Source organism: Doryrhamphus excisus, linkage group LG11, assembly GCF_037039965.1.
Source record: "Doryrhamphus excisus strain RoL-2023G ecotype Guam linkage group LG11, RoL_Dexc_Guam_v1.1, whole genome shotgun sequence".
NCBI classification, from domain to species: Eukaryota; Metazoa; Chordata; class Actinopteri; order Syngnathiformes; family Syngnathidae; genus Doryrhamphus; species Doryrhamphus excisus.
In genome coordinates, this window is record NC_136367.1 from 14,138,720 (window position 1) to 14,160,864 (window position 22,145).

General features: G+C 39.2%; 1 protein-coding gene across 1 annotated transcript in view; it reads right to left on the bottom strand.

The window, feature by feature from the left end:
* brinp2 (bone morphogenetic protein/retinoic acid inducible neural-specific 2) overlaps positions 1 to 22,145 on the bottom strand; it is a 151,434-nt gene that overhangs the window by 22,025 nt on the left and 107,264 nt on the right. Inside the window, exon 6 of the mRNA XM_058065287.2 lies at positions 1,780 to 2,016. Within this exon, the coding sequence (XP_057921270.2) occupies positions 1,780 to 2,016 (237 nt within the window). The remainder of the gene's footprint in view (positions 1 to 1,779; positions 2,017 to 22,145) is intronic.

Consider the following 22,145-nt stretch of genomic DNA (forward strand, 5'->3'; position numbering starts at 1 on the left):
ATAAAGTCACTCGGAAAACTTTGAAGTACTGAATGCTGTGGGTTTTTTTTTTTTAGAAATATACTGACAGATTATTTCCCTGTTTGCCATCATTGCATGTTTGCATAAATTACCAAATAAATCACACAGATCACTAAAAAAATATTAAATAATAAATCTTACAAATCAGTCACACACATACAGTACACACGCATAAAGCGGAATAATAATAAATATAGCAACTTCTACAGATAGTGGTGTACTCGCTCAGTCTTACTGAAGAGTCAAAGAGACAAGAGCAAGGTGCAGCAGATGCTGCGGCCTGCAGGAGGAGCTGTGAGAAATGCTATAACCAGGTATAGGCTGGGAGTATTAATATTTGTCTATTGAACTGTACTCCCAACCATGTCAGTTTGGCCCAAAGTAATGTCAGTAATGTCCCTCTGATATACTCCTTCCTGATCCTATCCATCCTGGTCACTCCCAATGAGAATCTCAGCATCCTCATCTCTGCTACCTTCAGTTCTGCTTCCTGTCTTTTCCTCAGTGGCACTGTCTGTAGACCAAACAACATGGCTGGTCTCACCACAGTTTTTTTCAGTTTTTTGTTCGTCCAGTCTTGAAATTTAGTTTGGATCAAAAACAAACTTTCCACAGCAGTCCAGTGCCGATTGCTCGCCTACATTTTTTCAAGTCGAAGAACGTCATATCTCAGCATTCGCTGAAGAAACGCACCCGTGAACAGGAAAAGATAAAGTTCAATCTTGCTAATATTTTATAATTAAGCTCGGCACATGTTTCATATAGATATGTAGTTTCTTTTTTAATAAAACTGGACTTGTGAATGGCGTATAGAAGGGTTTAGATTCTGTTCCACAGATGGCGCTAATGCACACGAAAGCTGCTTGCCAATCGCCAATAAACAACAGAAGAAGAAAAACACCATGAAGAAGAACACAGTTGGACAACTTTCTGATTGAGCGGGTACAAGATACCTCAATCGGATTGGGGAAAAGAATATTCCATCCCTGTGAATATGATTATATATTCATTCGGATTGGCACTTTTCTTTCGGAATGAGGTGTATACAAAGGTTACATTCTTTCTGTTTGAGCAAATAATGGAATTGGACTATTTGGGTCCATGTAAACGTGGCTATTGAGAAGGGGTACATTTGCTGAATGTGTCCGTTTCAAATTCTTTTAAACTGTAAATTCAGCATGGCATCCAATTCCAAATGTCATGTTCCAGCTTTGTGGATGTGAGAGATGAGGCTCAAGGTGCAGGTAAAAGTAGATTTTAAAAGACCCGCAGATGAGCAGTTACATTGACCATCAACAACGCTCCAACAGACAAAGAAGCACCCCGGCTGAACGAAATAGAACACAACAATAACTAGCAGGTGCGTGGAAGAGGGAACGTAATAGCAGAAGAAAACTGACACAGACCAACAATGGGAATCTTACAAAATAAGAGCACGGAAAACAGGAGCAGGAGTTACATCCGGACCGGCTCTGCAATTTGGGGGAAATTTGGGGGAAACACGCTGAGGAACTAGTGCAAGTGTGCCGTACAAGTGATATACTGATAATATCCACGTGCTGTCCAGGCCACATGCATGTTTTTTCCCATGTTTGTATGTCGCCAGCACATAGGAGCACATACGTTACAAAGTACCCCCCCATAAATGAGCCGTCACCCAGGCAACGATGTCGATCGTGACATCCAAGTTTGCTATAAGTAGAATCGTCTAAGTGTTTATGTCAAATCTTTTTGCCTGTTAATCACTCAAACACGTACCTGATTCGATGAAGTCTTGGTTGAAAGCGTTCCAGGCTTCTTTGCTTTTCTCCAAGTTCTCCTCCATGACCTTGATATCTGCAAAGGGACAGTTGCAATCCGGGAAGCGAGGGGAGCATCGGCACCAGCAGTCATTGTTGCGGCACAGCAACTCGCCCTCTGAGTTGCACGCCACGTAGCTGAGGGCCGCCTCCACAAAGCGTCCACGAAGAAACTCTGGCAGGACATCCTGCAAGCCTAAAGGAATTCAAAATAAAGGGGACATATGGTGAGGTCTTTGGACATTTGATGTCATTGATCTATATGTTTTATAGCTGCAAGAACGGGGGTGATCACTTGGTGAGTGGGGTTTAAGGGGGTGTGGCATTATAAAATGGGTCAACCAGATTGATGATCAACTTGATTTGAGTGTCCAAACTTGAATCAAACTGATAGAAGGACCACTTTCATGTACTGCAACACTTATAGATAAGCTAAGAAGTGATTTATATTTAAAAAAAAAAAAAACAACAACCTGCATCTCATGTAGTCTGATAGAGGTGACAAACACATTATATGAAGCACATTATTTTTCCTTAAATCACACTTCTTCTACCGTTTATCCTCACGAGTGTCACGGGGGTGCTGGAGCCTATCCCAGCTGTCATCAGGCGAGAGGCGGGGTACACCCTGGACTGGTGGCCAATCACAGGGCACATATAGACAAACAACCATTCACACTCACATTCATACCTATGGACAATTTGGAGTGGCCAATTAACCTAGCATGTTTTTGGAATGTGGGAGGAAACCGGAGTACCCGGAGAAAACCCACGCATGCACGGGGAGAACATGCAAACTCCACACAGAGATGGCCGAGGGTGGGATTGAACTCGGGTTTCCTAGCTGTGAGGTCTGTGCGCTAACCACTTGACCGCCGTGCAGCCCCTTAATATTTCAACTTTGCCAAAAAAAAAAATTTCTTTCATTTTTCATCAGAATTTTATGACTGTCTTTTTTCACATGATATTATGACTTTTCTCGTAATATTTTTTCCCGTTTTTGCAGTTTAATTTTTTAATTTTGAATGCGCCATTCAGGTCACTTAGGACGCCCCTGGATGATGAAATTGCTAAAGAAATTGCTCGTGCATGCTGAAATGCTGAAACTGAACTGAAATATATAATAGTTCTTGAAATATACTAAAAACATATGTGAAACATAAAATACATTTCCACCAATAGTGGGTGACATTGAGGGCAGCTGTGCATACAAATGTAGATTACCACTTCAAATGTGTCGCCTTAGAGTGAATGAATAATGGCTTTCACTGTATTAGTAAGGGGTTGCACGGTGTTAGAGTGGTTAGTATGTTGGCCACACAGTCAGGAGATCGACGAGAGGGCAAACACTTTTTCGTAACTTTCTTGCCTGGACACCACTGGAAATAAAACATTGTTGGAGGTGTTTTAATAGCAGGCCTTGGCAGGCATTATAGTTGTTTTGATGTTCATGTCTCACATAAGGATTGTAGATGATAGACAAAATAGTGTCGTTTTCCTTTAAGGGATCCGGTTCATTTGTCTTTCCTCCTTTAACGAGTCGTCTGTTCAGATGTGTTTGTTTCTAAATTGATTTCTTAACAAATGGGTTTCTTTCCTAATGGGAAAATTATTATGTCAAATATTTATGGTTTCAATGACTTTATTGCTATGCTGAACATGAAACAAATGAAACCAAAACAAAGCCCCATCTTGTTGAACAAAATGCTCCAATCTGTGTGAATTATTTACAAATGTCCAACTATTGACAGTGAAACAACACAACACGACACAATCAAATCTAAATTAAAATGTAAAATGCAAAACTACAAGAAAAACAATCATCCTGGTAACAGTTTTTGCATGTACAGTCATGATGTGCTTTATATATCACTATATTGACGGTTACTATGGTACCCATTATGTCATTGTATGGTCATATCACCTCGTACTTCGGTATAAGGTGCATTATTTAAAAAAAAACAAAAAAAAAACCTTAAACTGTATTATGGAAAGCAGGAAGTGAACAAATGTAACAGCTAGTGATTGTAAAAGTACCAAATGGAGGGGTAGGATTTAATAAGCTTTGCTTCTTCCTACTCCTTTTGGACATGTGGAACAGGGAACTGATTATGGGATGCACTCAATTGTAATCTGATGCATGTTCAAATGAAATAAAACCATTACCATTACCATAAAACAGACCGTTTTGGAAATCCAAGGAAATACAGCTGGAATAGGCGCATATTCCGTAAGTTCTAGAAAGCTTTCTCTATGGGTTATTGTGTGGAGCTGCTCTATAGGAGTCCACAGCTTGTTCAAATGAAATTAAACCATATTTAGCGAAGATTGGCATTCAAAAATACAAAGTTCCTCAGCTTTTGTTTCATGGTACTCATTTCCCTCACCTTGCTTGTGTGTGTAACGCCTTCCCTCCCTGTTCTGTTTTATGACCACCGCACATTTTCATCAATCATGTACGGCTTTAACAGAAAAAAAAAAGACGAGAAAACAATGGCGGCTTGCTCACTTGAAAGAACTGCCTCCCGTCCTTCACTTCATAAGTGCTGTTTTGTTTTCAAAGGACTCTAATAAATGGTACAACCAGGTTTTTACTTTGCTTAGCAACTCCCAGCTATGAATCATATATCATTTTAACCAGACATGTACAAATGGAAAAAGCAATAAAGCATTAACATTATTCTGAAAAGGCATAATTGTTAATGTGGCTTTCTCATTAGTGAATGGTGCTTGTAGTGTTGTGGTCAATTAGTGTATGTGAGCTGTAAGTAAGACACAAAAGGTCATAGAAGTGCAGCTTTGCTATTGCTGGTGTCTTACGTGATGGCAGTGGCAGATGTCGTCTGTGCAAATACTGTACGTGAACATTTTCCACGGTTTATGATGATATAAGTAGCAACCGCCAACCTTGTCTGTCGTCACTATAAAAATAAAACATCTGCTGGTGCAGACTGTCGTGCACAGATTGTTTCCGACCTGTCGACTTTATTACTCAATTTTCTTTCATGGTGTTATTCTTGTTGTTCAAGACGTATGACGTCTAAAAAAATAAAAAAAAAGAAAGCTTTGTAAGCACATTCTTTGGACTTTGCTTGGGAAAAACTACAGTTTTAATTGCATACAAGGTGGTGATCAAATAGTTGTTACCGTTGCATGATTTTATAAAGATTCATAGTAAAAATATTGTCACGCCCTGTGTGGGTTCCTGTGTGACAGTTTGTCTTAGTTTCCTGTCTGGGCTTTGGGTTTACCTTTTGGGACACTCTTATTTTGTATTGGACTTCCTGTCTTTGCCCTGTTTTCCTTCGTTGTCCCAATCACCCACACCTGTCCCTAATTTGTGTCTATTTAGTTCAGGTGTGTGCGTCTCCCTGTGTTGGATCATTGTCGTTTGTCCGTTTGCTACCTGAGTTGCTTTTCCTGCTGCTGCAATTATTGCACGCAAATAAACATTATTTACCTGCTATTGGTCCTGCTCTCTGCATCCTGGGGTCGAACTTTAAAGCTCTCAAGCCGAACCGTGACAAATATGTTGCTGTCAAACCGTTTCTTCCTGTCTTTGATTTGCATTTGTAGCCTGGTGACAAGCCAATCACAGGGCATATATAGGCAAACAACCATTCACACTCACATTCATACCTGTGGCCAATTAACCTAGCATGTTTTTGGAATGTGGGAAATTGAACAAGGGTGGAATTGAATCCTGGTCTCCCAACTGTGAGGTCTGCGTGCTAACCACTTGACCGTCATGCAGCCCCAACTTATCATTCATTCATTCATTTTCTACCGCTTTTTCCTCACGGGGGTCGCCGGGGGTGCTGGAGCCTATCCCAGCTGTCTTGGGGCGAGAGGCGGGGTACACCCTGTACAGGTCGCCAGCCAATCACAGGGCACATATAGACAAACAACCATTCACACTCACATTCATACCTATGGACAATTTGGAGTGGCCAATTAACCTAGCATGTTTTTGGAATGTGGGAAATTGAACAAGGGTGGAATTGAACCCTGGTCTCCCAGCTGTGAGATCTGCGCGCTAACCACTTGACCACCATGCAGCCCCAACTTATCAATCCATGTCAATTTCAGACTTTCAATAATGTACCGATTTAAGCTATGTCCATTTCCAGTTAACAACGCCCACTTTCCAGTAAGGAAAGTACTTTTACTTACTTGGGTAAGGAGAGGAAAATAGATGGATAAAAATTATTAAATTATGTTTTTAGAATGTGCCACAGGCCAATAAATGTTTTTTTTTTTGGAGTTCAGTCTCTACAGTACAGAAAAATAAATAGATATCACTTTCTTAATTGTATTTCAAATCGGAGGGGGGCATGAAAACATTTCTGTCCCCCAGAGGGGGCATGACAGAAAATAACTGAGAATTATATCCGTACATCATAAAGCGGACTTATTAGTCAGCTCCTGCACATGTTCTTCACATGCTGGGATTATTATGAACAATAACAAAATGGGCCTGCATAGCGGTTGAGTGGTTAGCGTGCAGACCTCACAGCTAGGAGACCAGGGTTCAATTCCACCCTCGGAGTTTGCATGTTCTCCTTGTTTTCTCCAGGTACTCCGGTTTCCTCCCACATTCCAAAAACATGCTAGGTTAATTGGCGACTCCAAATTGTCCATAGGTATGAATGCGAGTGTGAATGGTTGTTTGTCTATATGTGCCCTGTGATTGGCTGGCTGGTGTACCCCGACTCTCGCCCAAAGACAGCTGGGATAGGCTCCAGCACCCCCGTGACCCTCATGAGGAAAAAGCATTAGAAAATGAACGAATGAATAACAAAACGACCCGTTAAAACTGTTGGAAACTAAAAAAATAGTTGGCTAATTAAAATCCAGTTATGAGTTATGAGCCCAGGCTGTCTTACCTGTCTCATAACACCTAAGCCGTGGTGTATCATTGTCTTTGGCAAGCCAAAGTGGAGGCTTTCACATGCTTTGCTGAATCAGTTTCCCAGTCTGGTAATCTATTTGTTTTGTCAGAAGGCAATACTCAAACGCCTTGTCATGAATATTCATGTCTCTACTTTGGTACTTACTTGTTCGGTGGCTTAGAAAGAGACATGTAATTAGTCATACTTTCTCCTCTTCTATGCCTTGGCAGGTGCATTGATGTGTGTGTGTGTGTGTGTGTGTGTGTGGCTGCATATTTGTGTGTGTTTGCAAATCTTTTGTCAGTAGCTTGCTGTGAGTTCTCTGCATTTCCTGCTTTGATTCTGCCTTTCAACACCGCCGTGGCAGTCGGAGTTCTCTGTTACAAGTCAGATCAGTGTGCTCTGAACGCTGCAAACAGCTGCATATCAAATACCAAGCCGTGTAAGAAGCTCAGTTGAAAAACTGATTCAATTCCATTTCTTTGTGGCTTGAAGTGTGCCAGAACATCAAGTGTTGTTGGATATAATTGTGTTTTAACACGATATATGATAGACTGAAATCCATATATATGGGTGTGTCCGTACAAGGTGCTTATATGCTAGGACTACGTTATGCTAGCCATAGCATTTCAGTATGTGGAATCAAACTATGGAATGGATTGAGTAAGGACCTCAAACAATGCACAACGATGAGCCAATTCAAGAAACAATACAAGCAGTTATTATGTCATTGTATGGTCATATCACCTTGTACTTTGGTACGTGACAAAAAAAAATTAAATTATATTAGGAAAGCAGGAAGTGAACAAATGTAACAGTTACTGATTGTAAAAGTACCAGATGGAGGGGTAGGATTTAATAAGCTTTGCTTCTTCCTACTCCTTTTGGACATGTGGAACTGTGAACTGATTATGTGATGCATTCAATTGTAATCTGATGCATGTTCAAATGAAATAAAACCATTACCATTACCAAAAAACAGACCGTTTTGGAAATCCAAGGAAATACAGCTGGAATAGGCGCATATTCTGTAAGTTCTAGAAAGCTTTCTCTACGGGTTATTGTGTGGAGCTGCTCTATAGGAGTCCACAACTCAATACAAATGGCCGAAAATTAGCCTAATAGGTCTAATTTTAAGATTAAAAATGTGCTACTAAAATTATTAATTTATTCATTCATTCATTCTCTACGGGCGAGAGGCGGGGTACACCCTGCACTGGTGGCCAGCCAATCACAGGGCACATATAGACAAACAACCATTCACACTCACATTCATACCTATGGACAATTTGGAGTGGCTAATTAACCTAGCATGTTTTTGGAATGTGGGAGGAAACCGGAGTACCCGGAGAAAATCCACGCATGCACAGGGAGAACATGCAAACTCCACACAGAGATGGCTGAAGGTGAAATTGAACCCTGGTCTCCTAGCTGTGAGGTCTGCGCGCTAACCACTCGACCACTGTTTTCATGATCATTACACCATTGTTGGCACTTTTTTAAAAAAGTGTCCTTGTTAATATTTTTTGTCATATTTTTAAAATGTGCAACGAGCCAATAATATTAGCCTGGGCCGCACTTTGATCACCCCTGCATTAATTCATTACGTTATGTGTTGGCAACAGTCAAAAAGTATAAAGTTTCTTTTTGAAGACAACTATTGCTGTGGCCATGTATTTCACACAAATATGGGTCCCACACTTCCTATGTCTCCGCCGGAGGGATTGCACTTTTCATTTTGAGCAATTTGAAGCTCTTAGGCCTCCCCCATGGACACCACTCATCTGTTATTGCTACATGTGTGTGTGTGGCTTTGGATCTCGACAAGTTTTAAGCATTTTTTGAAGTGCAGGGCCCATGCCCATTTTTTGCTTATACTTATACTATATTCCTTACTTTTGAGTGTTGGCATTTGGCTGTAACCAGATGCTTCATGACGTCATTCATTCATTCATAGCGGAGGGTGCTGGAGCCTATCCCAGCTGTCTTCGGGCGAGAGGCGAGGTAATATATTACATTATGACATACTACAGTATTAATTGGCCCTGTACCCTAGAAACCGCCCATGAATTATACGGGAAAAGGCCCAAATGATACTGTGTCAAAGCCCAGGGCAGTGATACTGATAAAATATAGAGTTTAACCATGTCCAGTATCAGCCCCCGTAGCTGTCCACTCAGAGCACACTGCTCTGGTATCGTGGCCGTGAAACAACCAATCAGAGAACAGCGCACGAGCGTGAACACACACTGTAAATATTCCTAGTGCTTCTCCAGTCACCAAAAAACCCAAACATGATTAATGGAACTTTAATTGTAAGACATTATAAGATAAGACTGTTAATAAAATATTATTGTTGAAATATTTTGCAATTATTGTGTTTACACTGTTTAGATATAATACATGTAATAAACTGAACATTTTCTGGAAACAAAATTGTCTTTTGATGAAATAGTACGTGATAATAAACTCATGATTAAATAGTATGTGATAATAAGACCATTATTACCAGTATCATGCCCACAAGTGTCAGTATCAGCCTGATACTGACACTTCGGGGCATGATACCTGGCCTGATAGCAGACAAACCATGAATAAAATTGAATAAAAGAATAAAATTGAAGAAGAATAAAATTGTAAAAACAATCAAAAATCAGCAGTAATTGCGAAAAAATAAACAATGACAAAATAGCTGTAATTCTAACTTGAGAAAGTTGCAATTTTACGAGAATAAAATTGTAATATTAAGGTTGTATTTATAGGTTATAGGTTATTAAGGTTGTATTTATAAGTTATCACATGGTTTGTCTGGTATCAGGCCCAGTATCATGCCCCCAAGTGTCAGTATCAGGCTGATACTTTATAACCTATAAATACAACCTAAATAACCTTTTTTTTTTCACAATTACTGCTGATTTTGGATTGTTTTTACAATTTTATTCTTCTTCAATTTTATTCTTTTATTCAATTTTATTCATGGTTTGTCTGGTATCAGGCCAGGTATCATGCCCCCAAGTGTCAGTATCAGGCTGCTACTGACACTTGGGGACATGATACCTGGCCTGATACCAGACAAACCATGTGATGATCTTATTATCACATACTATTTAATCATGAGCTTATTATCAACCATGTGATAACCTATAAATACAACCTTAATATTACAATTTTATTCTCGTAAAATTGCAACTTTCTCAAGTTAGAATTACAACTATTTTGTCATAGTTCATTTTTTCTCAATTACTGCTGATTTTTGATTGTTTTGTTTTTTTATTAATTATATTTTTAGAATGTGTTTCATGCAAATTAATACAAAAGCAACAGTGTGTCAGCGTGTCCATTGTTTTGCAGCACTTTCTGATGATCAGACGACACGCAAACATGCAAACTATGTCAACTTGCAAATGACAGTGTGGACAGTATTGTTCAGCAAGATCTGATTTAAACAGCCTTACAGGCAGTGAATTGACAATTCATGCAATGTGTGTGTGTGTGTTATTTTTTTTGGCTTGTTTTGAGCTTTCCTCTTAGCTTTGTGTGATTTGATGATTGTATGCAGAATGCAGGGAAAAACTGCAGGCATAAATAGAACCTCCTTAGTGGATTGCAGGCTTACGCTTTTGGCATACCATTTTAAAAGGCAATTTCCCTCTGGCACGAGGACTCGCCCTATTTTGTCCATCAACCTCTCTCCTTACATGCTTTCGTTTAAGGACTTTGATGCCAGAAGCGACACAGATAAGAAATGATTAAATCATTTGTCATGTTGCATTGCTCAAAAGGTTGACTATGAATGTTGGTGTGCAGAGGATGCACTCAAGGTGATTTCTGGACACTAAAACGGAGAGCTTTACAGACCTTTCACCCTGCAGGACATTACACTTGGGATTCTCCGTCCGTGGACAGACTGCTGGTGACAGATGGATTTGTCACAGAAATCTATAACTGTGTGCAGTGCGCTTCTTTGAGGGCAGACATGTCACAAGATTTGATGCCCTCCAAGGCGACCATCAAGCAGCTTGGAGCAATGGTGTCGTTTCTGTGTAAAATAAAATGCCGTCACATTCATGACTGTGAACTGTGAAATCCTCAAAGTGCTGTGTTTTAGGACTGTCATATTTTCAAGCTGATGTTGACACTTGAGTCTAGAACTGACAAAGATGTCCATAGACGTCTTTTCAAAAAGTAACGTCGCCTGCCAAAGACATCAACATCTTTTTGCTTTTTTTTTTATTGCGGGAGCTACAGATCAAAGTCTTATGCATCTTGTTTGTGAATTTCAGACTTGTAGGCAATGTATTTTTGTCCCGCTGGAGGAGGCAACAGTTACATTTTCCTCCAATCAGCAGCAACAGCTTGGATATGAAGGAGACAGAAGTTGGTGAATTGAGTGCTGAGGGAAATGGCGATGTACTGTACATGAGGAAATCCAGCATAAATAAAAATACAGGTAATTTGGTAATGGTAATGCATGCATCAGCTTACAATTGAATGCATCACATAATCAGTTCCCAGTTCCACATGTCCAAATGGAGTAGGAAGAAGCAAAGCTTATTAAATCCTACCCTTTTTTAATCAGTAACTGTTACATTTGTTCACTTCCTGCTTTCCATAATACAGTTTTTTTTTTTTTAATAATGCACCTCGTACCGAAGTATGAGGTGATATGACCATACAATGACAATGATAATGGGTACCATTGTAACTGTCAATATAGTGATATATATAGCACATCATGACATAATGGGTACCATAGTAACCGTCAATATAGTGATATATAAAGCACATCATGACTGTACATGCAAAAACTGTTACCAGGATGATTGTTTTTCTTGTAGTTTTGCATTTTACATTTTAATTTTGATTTGATCGTGTTGTGTTGTTTCACTGTCAATAGTTGGACATTTGTAAATAATTCACACAGATTGGAGCTTTTTGTTCAACAAGATGGGGCTTTGTTTTGGTTTCATTTGTTTCATGTTCAGCATAGCAATAAAGTCATTGAAACCATAAATATTTGACATAATAATTTTCCCATTAGGAAAGAAACTCATTTGGTAAGAAATTTGGTTGTGGATTATTTGCAATCGCGAACAAATAGAGGTGACGTTGGTGGAAGGCATGACGTAGGTGACACAGTTGGTATTGACAATAGTAACAAGCTAGCGCTTAGCTTTGTTGTGTCATTTGGTGCTACACCGAATCACGCCCACAAGCCCACCAGAAAGAAGCCAAGACCAGCCAGCAGGGTCTGTGCACGGAGGCGTCAAAGAAGTCAAATCGAAATGTAATGCAGGTTAGCGCGCAGACCTCACAGCTAGGAGACCAGGGTTCAATTCCACCCTCGGCCATCTCTGTGTGGAGTTTGCATGTTCTCCTCGTGCATGCGTGGGTTTTCTCCGGGTACTCCAGTTTCCTCCCACATTCCAAAAACATGCTAGGTTAATTGGCCACTCCAAATTGTCCATAGGTATGAATGTGAGTGTGAATGGTTGTTTGTCTATATGTGTCCTGTGATTGGCTGGCCACCAGTCCAGGGCGTACCCCGCCTCTCGGCTCCAGCACCCCCTCAACACTCGTGAGGATCAGCAGTAAAAAATGAATGAATGAATATAAATACATGCAAGTACATGCAAACATCTGTAAATAAATGTAGTTATTTTGTCATTAAAATATATTTTTATAGTGATGAGACAAATACTTGTGATAAACGAGTACAAATACGGATACGAGTAGGAAACAAGTATATCTCATTATTATCTGTATTTGTGTTCAAAGAAAATGCTCATTATGTATTTACGGCTCAGCGTTTAGCACAATGTTTCCATTTTATTAGTTTTTCTTCAGCTCGCTTCTATTTTGGTTGACATCTAAAGTTACTTGGTAAACTTGTTCTGTAACAGATAGAGACTTAGTGGTGTACTGGTTTATCGCTAATCAGGTCTTTTCGCTGAAACCACCCTATGATCTGCTGATGATTTATTTATAAAAACCCCAAAAGTCTAGAAACCAACTTTTTATTAATAGCCCCCCCGCTTGTGGCGTCTGTGTTGGCATCATCACTGGTAAACAAGAGGAGTAATTTCCATACGCCTTTGGGTTGAGGAAGGGGTTCGGAGGTTTGCCGCCACAATGGGCACAGCCGCAGCTTCCATTAGCTGCCTCAGCAATTGGAAGCATAGAATACGGCTCATTCAGTCTCAATATCCTCATCTTCCTCTATAGGTGGTGCCGGGGGCCTCTCACAGGTGCCAGCAAATCCTGTATAGCCAATGTGTCTAATATTCTGTTGTTTTATTTATATTGTACTGCTTTTTATTATTTTTATAATTTATTTATTTTTATTATATATTTTTTTATTATATATATATTTTACCATAAATATTTTTATTATATTTTTTATTATATATAATTATTTATTATTTATTGTTTATATTATTATTTTATTATTTATATTATTTTTATATTATTTTATATTATTATTATATTATTTTATTATTATTTCTTTTATAAAATAAGTACTGGATACCTAGTTTTCATCTTTTTTAGCTTATACTGCGGCCGAACAATTTCCCTCCTGGATCAATAAAGTCTGTCTAGTCTAAGTCTAAAAAAAATGCTCTGCCAGTGAAGACGAATTGCATGAAAACATAAAAAGCCTCAAATGAATCTGAAGCAAAATCCCAGTGGAGTCAGTGCAAAAGGTGACAGACAAGTTATGTTTTTTTTTTTTTTAACATCTCCAAAAGAAGACTGAAATGAAAGCTGCTTTACTGCCAATAAAGCAAACTATAACAGATTGATTGATAGAAGCCAATAGTTAATGTTTAAGCTGCTGTTCTGTGTTGTATGTGAACAATATTCACAACAATGTGAATATGTAGCAATATAGATAATATATAAAACACTTAATCTGTCAGCTTCTGGTTTCTATATGGTTTTTTTTGGTCTTTTTGATTTTCAGGTTAGTTTATTATTTATTTAAGTTTATTGTGCTGGTTTTGTTTTATTGTTTTTTTCTTGCAATGACATCCTCTGAGGCGTCGCCTCCATCTGTCAAGCAAGTTATGTATTATCCCTTCTGATAGCAGTGTGACGATGGAGGGGGGCCCTGCTTGCTGAAGGAGAGCAGGTAGGGTGTGAGAATTGTATTTGCTTCACATATGAACAGAGGTGGCGTTCCAAAAAAAAAAAAACGTGAAGATTTAGTTCACCGCTTAATTCAATCCAGCGTGTTATTTGGGACACTTATACAAGTCCCCCCCCCCCCCCCCCCCCCCCGCTCGCTACCTCCTCCACACGGTTAACCATGTCAGGGGTCCCTCTTTTCATTTCAAACGCACTATTGGAGGCGCAGCTTTGCAGATTCTGCAGAAGTTTTGGAGAACATTTCAAACTTTCAGTTTAGGGTGGAAGGATGGTAAATTGAAGCATGTTGAAGTTTTTCTGTTTCTTCATCATCTTCTTCAGGGTCAAGCATAGAGACAGTGGGTTCTATTTTGGTGGCTGAGATTGGCGCACCCCGTGCAGTGCTAATGTCATCCAGCGCACCACTGTGCGCAGCCAATTTGGTTGCAGATTCCACAGAAGTTTTTGAGAACATTTCAAACTTTCAGTTTAGGGTGGAAGGATGGCAAATTGAAGCATGTTTAAGTTTTTCTGTTTCTTCTTTAGTTGCTTCTTGCTCTATTTTAGTGGCTGAGCATGGCACACACCGTGCAGTGCTAATGTCATCCAGCGCACCTCTGTGCGCAGCTAATTTGGTAATCTCAGAAGAAGGTAAACTGCGCTGTGCTGATGTGTGGCAGCACACCAGGGGGAGCTGTCCTTATTTTTAGGTTGGCACAGTGCGAAATTAGTGACTAAACAGTGCGCGGAAGGTGCGCTGAAACCTCGCCAGAATCCAAACTGGTTTATTCTTGGCGCAGGCAAAGCGCACCCTGTGCAGTGGTAATTTGCACAATGCACACACGTCACCAAAACCTCACAGGCAAGGTTTTTCAGTGTGTCAGGCACATTTCAATATAGTAAACAATCACAGTAACCTATTTAATGTAACCATTTGAACCAGCATGTACATTTTTTGACAGTGTAATTCCTGTGGCGGCTATTGTCTCATCATGGTAATGTTGCCAACACAGCAGAACCAGTGTAGAATACTATTGTAATTCCAGTGCCTGTGATGCACTTTAACGGCTTTATTAAAAAGCAAACAACACATATGCAATAAACATTCACACAGCTCCCGCCAGTCACTCACACTCTAACAATGCTAACCTCTGCTAACCACAGTCAGCTATAGCTAGCTGATACGACACATGTCACTTCCCAGGCCCCGTCACAGATATCTTTGTACACCACTGAATGTCTTATATTTATATTTTTGTTCTTTTGAAAATGCATCATTTAGGCCATTCATTCATTCATTCATTTTCTATTCAGCTTTCTCTATGGGTTATTGTGTGGAGCTGCTCTATAGGAGTCCACAAGTCAATACAAATGGCCGAAAATGAGCCTAATAGGTCTCCTTTAAGATTAAAATGTTGTGCTACTAAAATGGCATTATTAATTCATTCATTTTCTACCGCTTTTCCTCACGAGGGTCGCGGGGGGTGTTGGAGCCTATCCCAGCGAGAGGCGGGGTACACCCTGGACTGGCGGGCAACCAATCACAGGGCACATATAGACAAACAACCATTCACACTCACATTCATACCTATGGACAATTTGTAGTGGCCAATTAACCTAGCATGTTTTTGGAATGTGGGAGGAAACCGGAGTACCCGGAAAAAACCCACGCATGCACGGGGAGAACATGCTATTTAGGCCATGATACTTATAATTTGCTTAAATATCCTTTTTTTTTTTTTTACTAATAAAAGGCTGTATTCAACCACAAAATAATGAGTTAACTTGGAAAAAAGTTGCAGTACTTGAACTGCGATGTAGCAAGAAAAGATCTGTACAGACACATACAAAGAATGTACCATAAAGTCAACCATTCATTTGTGATGAGAGAACCACTGCCCCACTGTACCAAAGCAGCAGTGATCACACACATCAAACATATCACACAAACCCTCAAGGTATACAACAAATAGGCATACAATCAGAGGTGGAGATCAGAAAAGTGAGAAGAATGCAGTGTGATCACATAGGGAATAGAAAATACAAAGGTAATGTTCTTTTTCTTGCCTGGGGAGTCGGCAACAAAGAGCTTTAAAATGTTTGCCACGACATGATGTAACACTCATATTCTTTTCTCTCTTATGATTTATCACTGGAACAGAGACTGTGTAGTTGGAGTGGTTCATCATGTTACAATGGGAGGGATGGGAAATTAGAATAGAAGATAAGGAGGTTGACATTTATTTAGCTACAGTACAGTAGAATGAGTTTAATGTAAAATATCTTCAACCGTCATGCAAGAAATTATATCTAAATCATTAAAAATATCAACTGCATGCTTTGTATGGAAATAGAGATCAATGATTTTTAATAAATTTGAATTCTGAGTGTGATTTGAAGGGGATCTATTATGCTTTTTCCACTTTTCTGACCTATAAATGTAGTTAATAAATGTTTTATTCTCATGTTAAACCATACCAGTTTCAGATAATGACGTTTTCACATTTAGAAGCCTTGAAAGAAGTTTGGGATGGCTAAAATGCTCCATTTTAGAAGGATTGGCAAAACTACCCCTTTGTGATGTCACAGAGGAGCAGACTTCCTTATATGGGCGTGGTTGTCAGCCAGATAAACTTTCTGCTCTTTTTCTGTGTTCACTTTGTTAGCAATGGCTTGTAAGGGAAAGCCACATTTGTTTACTTCTTACATTTTAATTTGTCAACGTCATTTCACACTGGACTGTTTAGCAAACATGCAGCCACTATGCAGCTGGACTAGCCCACAAACTTGCTGAAGCACTACCCTTTCCAACATTACTTAGTCATGTGGAAGAGTCAGAAGACCAAGCAGTGAGTAAGAATTAAGAAGTGTCCTTACTGTGTTGTATGTGTAAGTCATGCAGCAAAAAGCGGTTGTCTGTGTAGCATTATAGAGTGTGCATACAGGGAGCCGGGTTTCGAATAGCCATTTCCCACCACAATTGGCGGCTTTACCCGAGTTCTTTGAACACTATTAGTCCCGATCACATTACACGTTACTGATGTAGTAGAAAATATAAAATTCTATTGAGATACGTCTTGTAAGTAACCTCTTTTCTTTCGAAACTTCCGACTGTTCAGTCTCTAATTCTACTATAAAGTTGGCTTCACAGCTAGCGGCACAAACCAGAAGTCCTTTTCAGCACTGTGAAGTGTGACCAACCACAGTGAGTGGCCATGCTTGGAGGCGGGCAGTGGGTGGGATGAATTAAAACAAACCGTTTTCATAAGAAAGCACAAAATCCAAAGAAATACAGCTGAATAGGTGCAGATTCTGGAAATACTAGAAGTTTGTAGGGGTTAGAGTTTAAAAAAATAGCATAATAGTTCCTCTTTGTGCTACGCAAAAAAAGTACTAAATTAAGAATACATTTAGCAGTAACAATCACAACACATGATTCACATTTAATAGTTGCATTTTACCCCCCCAAAAAACCCAACATAATTAATGTCTTCTATCTGCAGTAGCCACCATCATTTTACTTTGAATGTTTCTGAATTCTTATGGGGTCAGATAATGTAATAAAAGAAATATAGTTTGAACAGCGTATTTATGACAGAAGACCCATTCTTACCATCCGTGAAAATAAATTCCACATAACAAATGACAGCCTTCACATACCAGTCAATAATCAGAAATAATAACTGTGACATTACAGCTTCACAAATGTAATGGTGCACTGCATGACTATTATCATCCTATTTTCACACTAGTGGATTATTCATCATGGGATATCGATTTTCTTCTTTTTCTTCTTATGGATGCTGTTTACCGAATACGGCTTAGACCATGTTTTCTTTTTTTTTCTTCTGCCGCATAAAAAATACAAGAATAAACACATGGTATCTATGTGTATCAGAGTGTATTAGGTATAACAATAATTTTAAGATGTAAAATGTAAGTCTCCTACCTTCCCAAATATGTTCCCAAATGTAATGTTAAAATGCAATTGAAAAACCTTGGTGTATATTATTCATTCCCTGTGGTCATCAGCTGGAACCTGAGCCTCAACAGACGTATCACGACTTGCTGAGGCAACCTTATTGTGATCAATAAAAGGCCAGCCTTCCTGCTGGAAAATCTGAATATGAAGAGCTTGCAACCAAAAGGCGCTAAATCCATTTTGACTGATTTCGAGAAAATCAATGATTTTTAACTACGCACATATCAATCTATTTGGTCATCAAGTCTATATTGCAAATGAAAGAGCTATCAATATAGGTCATAAAAATGCATGCTATAAAAATCCTGCACACACCATGTATTTTATATATTTTTTTACGTAATTTTTTTTTTCGGATTTAGCGCCTTTTGGCTGAAATAAATTTGAAGTCACTTTTAACTTCTTCAATGGCATAGTTGTAAAAAAATGTAAGGTGCTTTAATGTGCTATGCTAATAAAATAATTACAACACAGAAGCCATTCTCAACATACAATACAAAATAATTATTATTAATTAAATTAATAAAAAATTTATTAAAAGCAGTGCTCATATTTGACTGCACCATGAAGGTGACAGTGACAAAAATCATCTCATTACAAACTCTTTACATTGTATGTTTTTTAGTACAAGTAAAATAATGTTTCTCATGAAAGTTGGAGGTGTCAAGGTAGAGACATGCCTTTTATGGCGTAAAAAAAACTTGGAACCATGTTACAGAATACTGTAAAAACACAATTTGTGTTCTCCTGAATTGCATAACATACTGTAACTATCATACGTGTACTTAATGTACACAAACAAAACAGGATGCGCACTGATACTGGCTTTCTGTATGTGCAGTGCCAATTGTATTCTTCTCTCTGATTGGTCAGATTATCAATAGATGGGAAATTTGGGCCAATCAGAATAAAGAATAAAGAAAGGGATTTAGCTCCTTTTGGTTGAAATCGGAAATGGAAATAGCGCCTTTTGGTTGAAAGCATAAATTTCATATCACTTTTTTTCATATTTTTAAAAATGATTTCAAGACCAAAATATGTGATTTGGATACACATGACAGAGGTCTATTAAACTCATGAAAAACATGCAACTTAGTGAAAATTGGATTTAGCGCCTTTTGGTTGCAAGCTCTTCATATCTTGTCCACGTGATGCTCTGCTTGCTTCAGTCGTTCCGTTAAAGGCTGTTCTTATGACTAGTTCCATTATCTTTCTCTAGTTTTTGTTCATTGAGGGTGCAGGCCCCCACATCAATGACCTGTTTTGTCAAAGGACAGAACTACTAATTGGTGTTTCTGGTCACTAGCTAGCTGGTTTGTCAATTTCTGATCTTTATGCAAATGTCTGATGGGAATTTCTGGCACGTAACAACCAATCAAGCGCACAATGTGCCCTGCTCTTGTTTGCCTCTTTCTAATCAGCAGCAAACTTATCATGATCAATAGAAAGCTAACATTTCCAGAAGCGCTTGTGAATCTGAACCATCTGGTCTAGATGATGCTCCACCTGCTCCAGTCATTTTGTCAAAGGCTGGTTTCCGTGCAGGAGCATGAAGTACCCAAATGTCTGGCGGTATGATGGGAGTGAAAGTGTCACGCCCTGTGTGGGTTCCTGCGTGACAGTTTGTCTATGTTCCCTGTCTGGGCTTTGGTTTCCTTTTTGGACGCTCTTATTTTGTATTTGACTTCCTGTTTTGCCTCCTCTGCCTTCGTTGCCATAACCACCCACACCTGTCCCTAATTTGTCCTCTCTATTTAGTTCAGGTGTGGGCTTCTACCTTTGTTGGATCATGATCGTTTGTCAGTCAATCCCTGAGTTGCTTTGTTCTTCTGTTGCTGTTATTGCACAGAATAAATATTATTTACCTGCACTTGGTCCTGTTCTCTGCATCCTGGGGTCGAACTGTAAAGATCTCGAGACCGATCGTGACAGAAAGTCCCTGACATGATTTATCAACTTTGCTTGAATATACAATATTACATTCATTCATTCATTTTTTTTTATACTTTTTAATTCTCATTAGTGTCTAACCCAACTGACCTTGGACCACAGGGCACATATAGACAAACAACCATTCACACTCACATTCATACCTACGGACAATTTGGAGTCGCCAAATAACCTAGCATGTTTTTGGAGAAAACCCACGCATGCACGGGGAGAATGTGCAAACCGAGGGTGGAATTGAAACCTGGTCTCTTAGCTGTGAGGTCTTTGTGCTAACCACTCGTCCACCGTGCAGCCCCTACAGTATTACATATTCTTTGTAATTTGGATTTATATTCTTCCATTTGTTAAAAGTGAACAGTAAATCTGCATGTTCTAAGATATGTATCGCATGTGTACACCTGAATTTTCTGTTCTTCGAACTTTATGATGTTAAAAAGCACACTCATACAACCTTACAATATGTTCCGAGATTGTCTTCCAACAAGAAGCTGAGCGGCAAAACCAACAAAGATGTGTGATCCATGCATAAATATGATGATGATGATGTTCAATTACTACTGCCACTCACATCTCAAAATCATATGACAAAGGTGACGCTCAACCATCACTATGGCAACATTGCAAGGTGCCATCAGAGGGAAGTAACCACAAGAGTACCACAGAGTACCGCCAGTAAGCCATTGCGATCCCTACAAACCTATTCTTCATGAAAGCTATCCTTAATTTAGCCTGTTCGCATTTCCTTTAACACAAGCGACACTAGTAAGATGGAGTCTAATAACATATTCATACATGGTGGTTCCACTTTCATCACAATGAGATAAAAACAATGTCAGTTGAACGATGTTGATAACAGTATTTCCATATTCCCTTTTGTTTGGTGTCTAGCAGTGTGATTGTTGCCAAAAGAAAGTTGAGCAATCATGCAGGCTTTAGCAACAGACAGCCCCCTAGCATTGTAGACTGAGAAGCACGCTCAATTATTTAAATCACCAGTGCTGCAATATACAAAGTACATCTTGTATTTTTCTGCTTTATGAATCATACCAAACAGAAAATATTTTATGGAGTTATGCAGAACTTCATTCATTTACTCATTGTCGTGGTGGGTGCTGGAGCCTATCCCAGCTGTCTTCAGGCGGGGGTGGTACACCCTGGACTGGTGGCCAGCCAATCACAGGGCACATATAGACAAACAACCATTCACACTCACATTCATACCTATGGACAATTTGGAGTGGCTAATTAACCTAGCATGTTTTTGGAATGTGGGAGGAAACCGGAGTACCCGGAGAAAACCCACGCAAACTCCACACAGAGATGGCAAAGGGTGGAATTGAACCCTGGTCTCCTAGCTGTGAGGTCTGTGCGCTAACCACTAGACCACCGTGCCGCCCCTTATGTAGAACTTATTTTATTATTTTTTTTGTATTTATCTCTTCCTTGAAAAGGAAATGACAAAATGTAAACAAGTTAAATCTTGTAAGTGTCAACATTTAAACATTTAAAAATTACAGTGTAAATGTATAAATCGATAAATGAAGAAGAGCTGGGAATAAATAAACTCTGCTTCTTCCTACTCCTACATGTTGAATTGTGCAATTTTAACCACATGATGTTTCTTTATGTAACTTGTAAAGCATGTCTGAAACAAATAAACCGCATCATACCATACCATACCATAAATTATACAGTACAGATGATTAATACAGAGTTTTGGTCAACACTAATCATCTTCAATAAAGAGTCATTTTATTCATCCTGGGTGTTATGTGTAACTTAACAGGTTGGGATAGAGTCAGTGTGGCAAGACACGGTTCATCTCCAGCCTGGTAGGATAGCAAATACCCCATGAGACCAGTCAGTGAAGCAGAACAGACATATGAACTACTGCAGCGTAAAGTAAAGGTTCATCCAGGTCAAACACAGGACACCCTACCCTGAGTGTGTGTGTGTGTGTGTGTGTGTGTGTGCGTGTTAGTGGATGAAGGTGGCATATTTGTGTGCCACTCACTTAGTTTAGGAGGAGAAATGGTGTGCCTTCAGAGAGTTTTTCTTTAGGGATGCTCCTTTCTGTGTGTTCATTCATTTCAAATGGAAAACCTTGATCAACATTTTAAGGCTTGTGCTTTCGGATTGTAACCAGATTGTAAGTAGAACATCAAAATGCAAAAATAAGAACAGAAGTTAAAATAAACATAGAGAGCCTGTAATTTTAAGAAATTTGTATTAAAAGGGATCCTACCCTCCTCATTTGTGGTAGCCCTTTATTCTTGTCACAAGTGCAATCATCCGTCCATACATATACAACATACTATGCAGTGAGTCAAGGGGTGACAGGACGGGATTGGGCGATGAAGGGGGGGAAGAAAG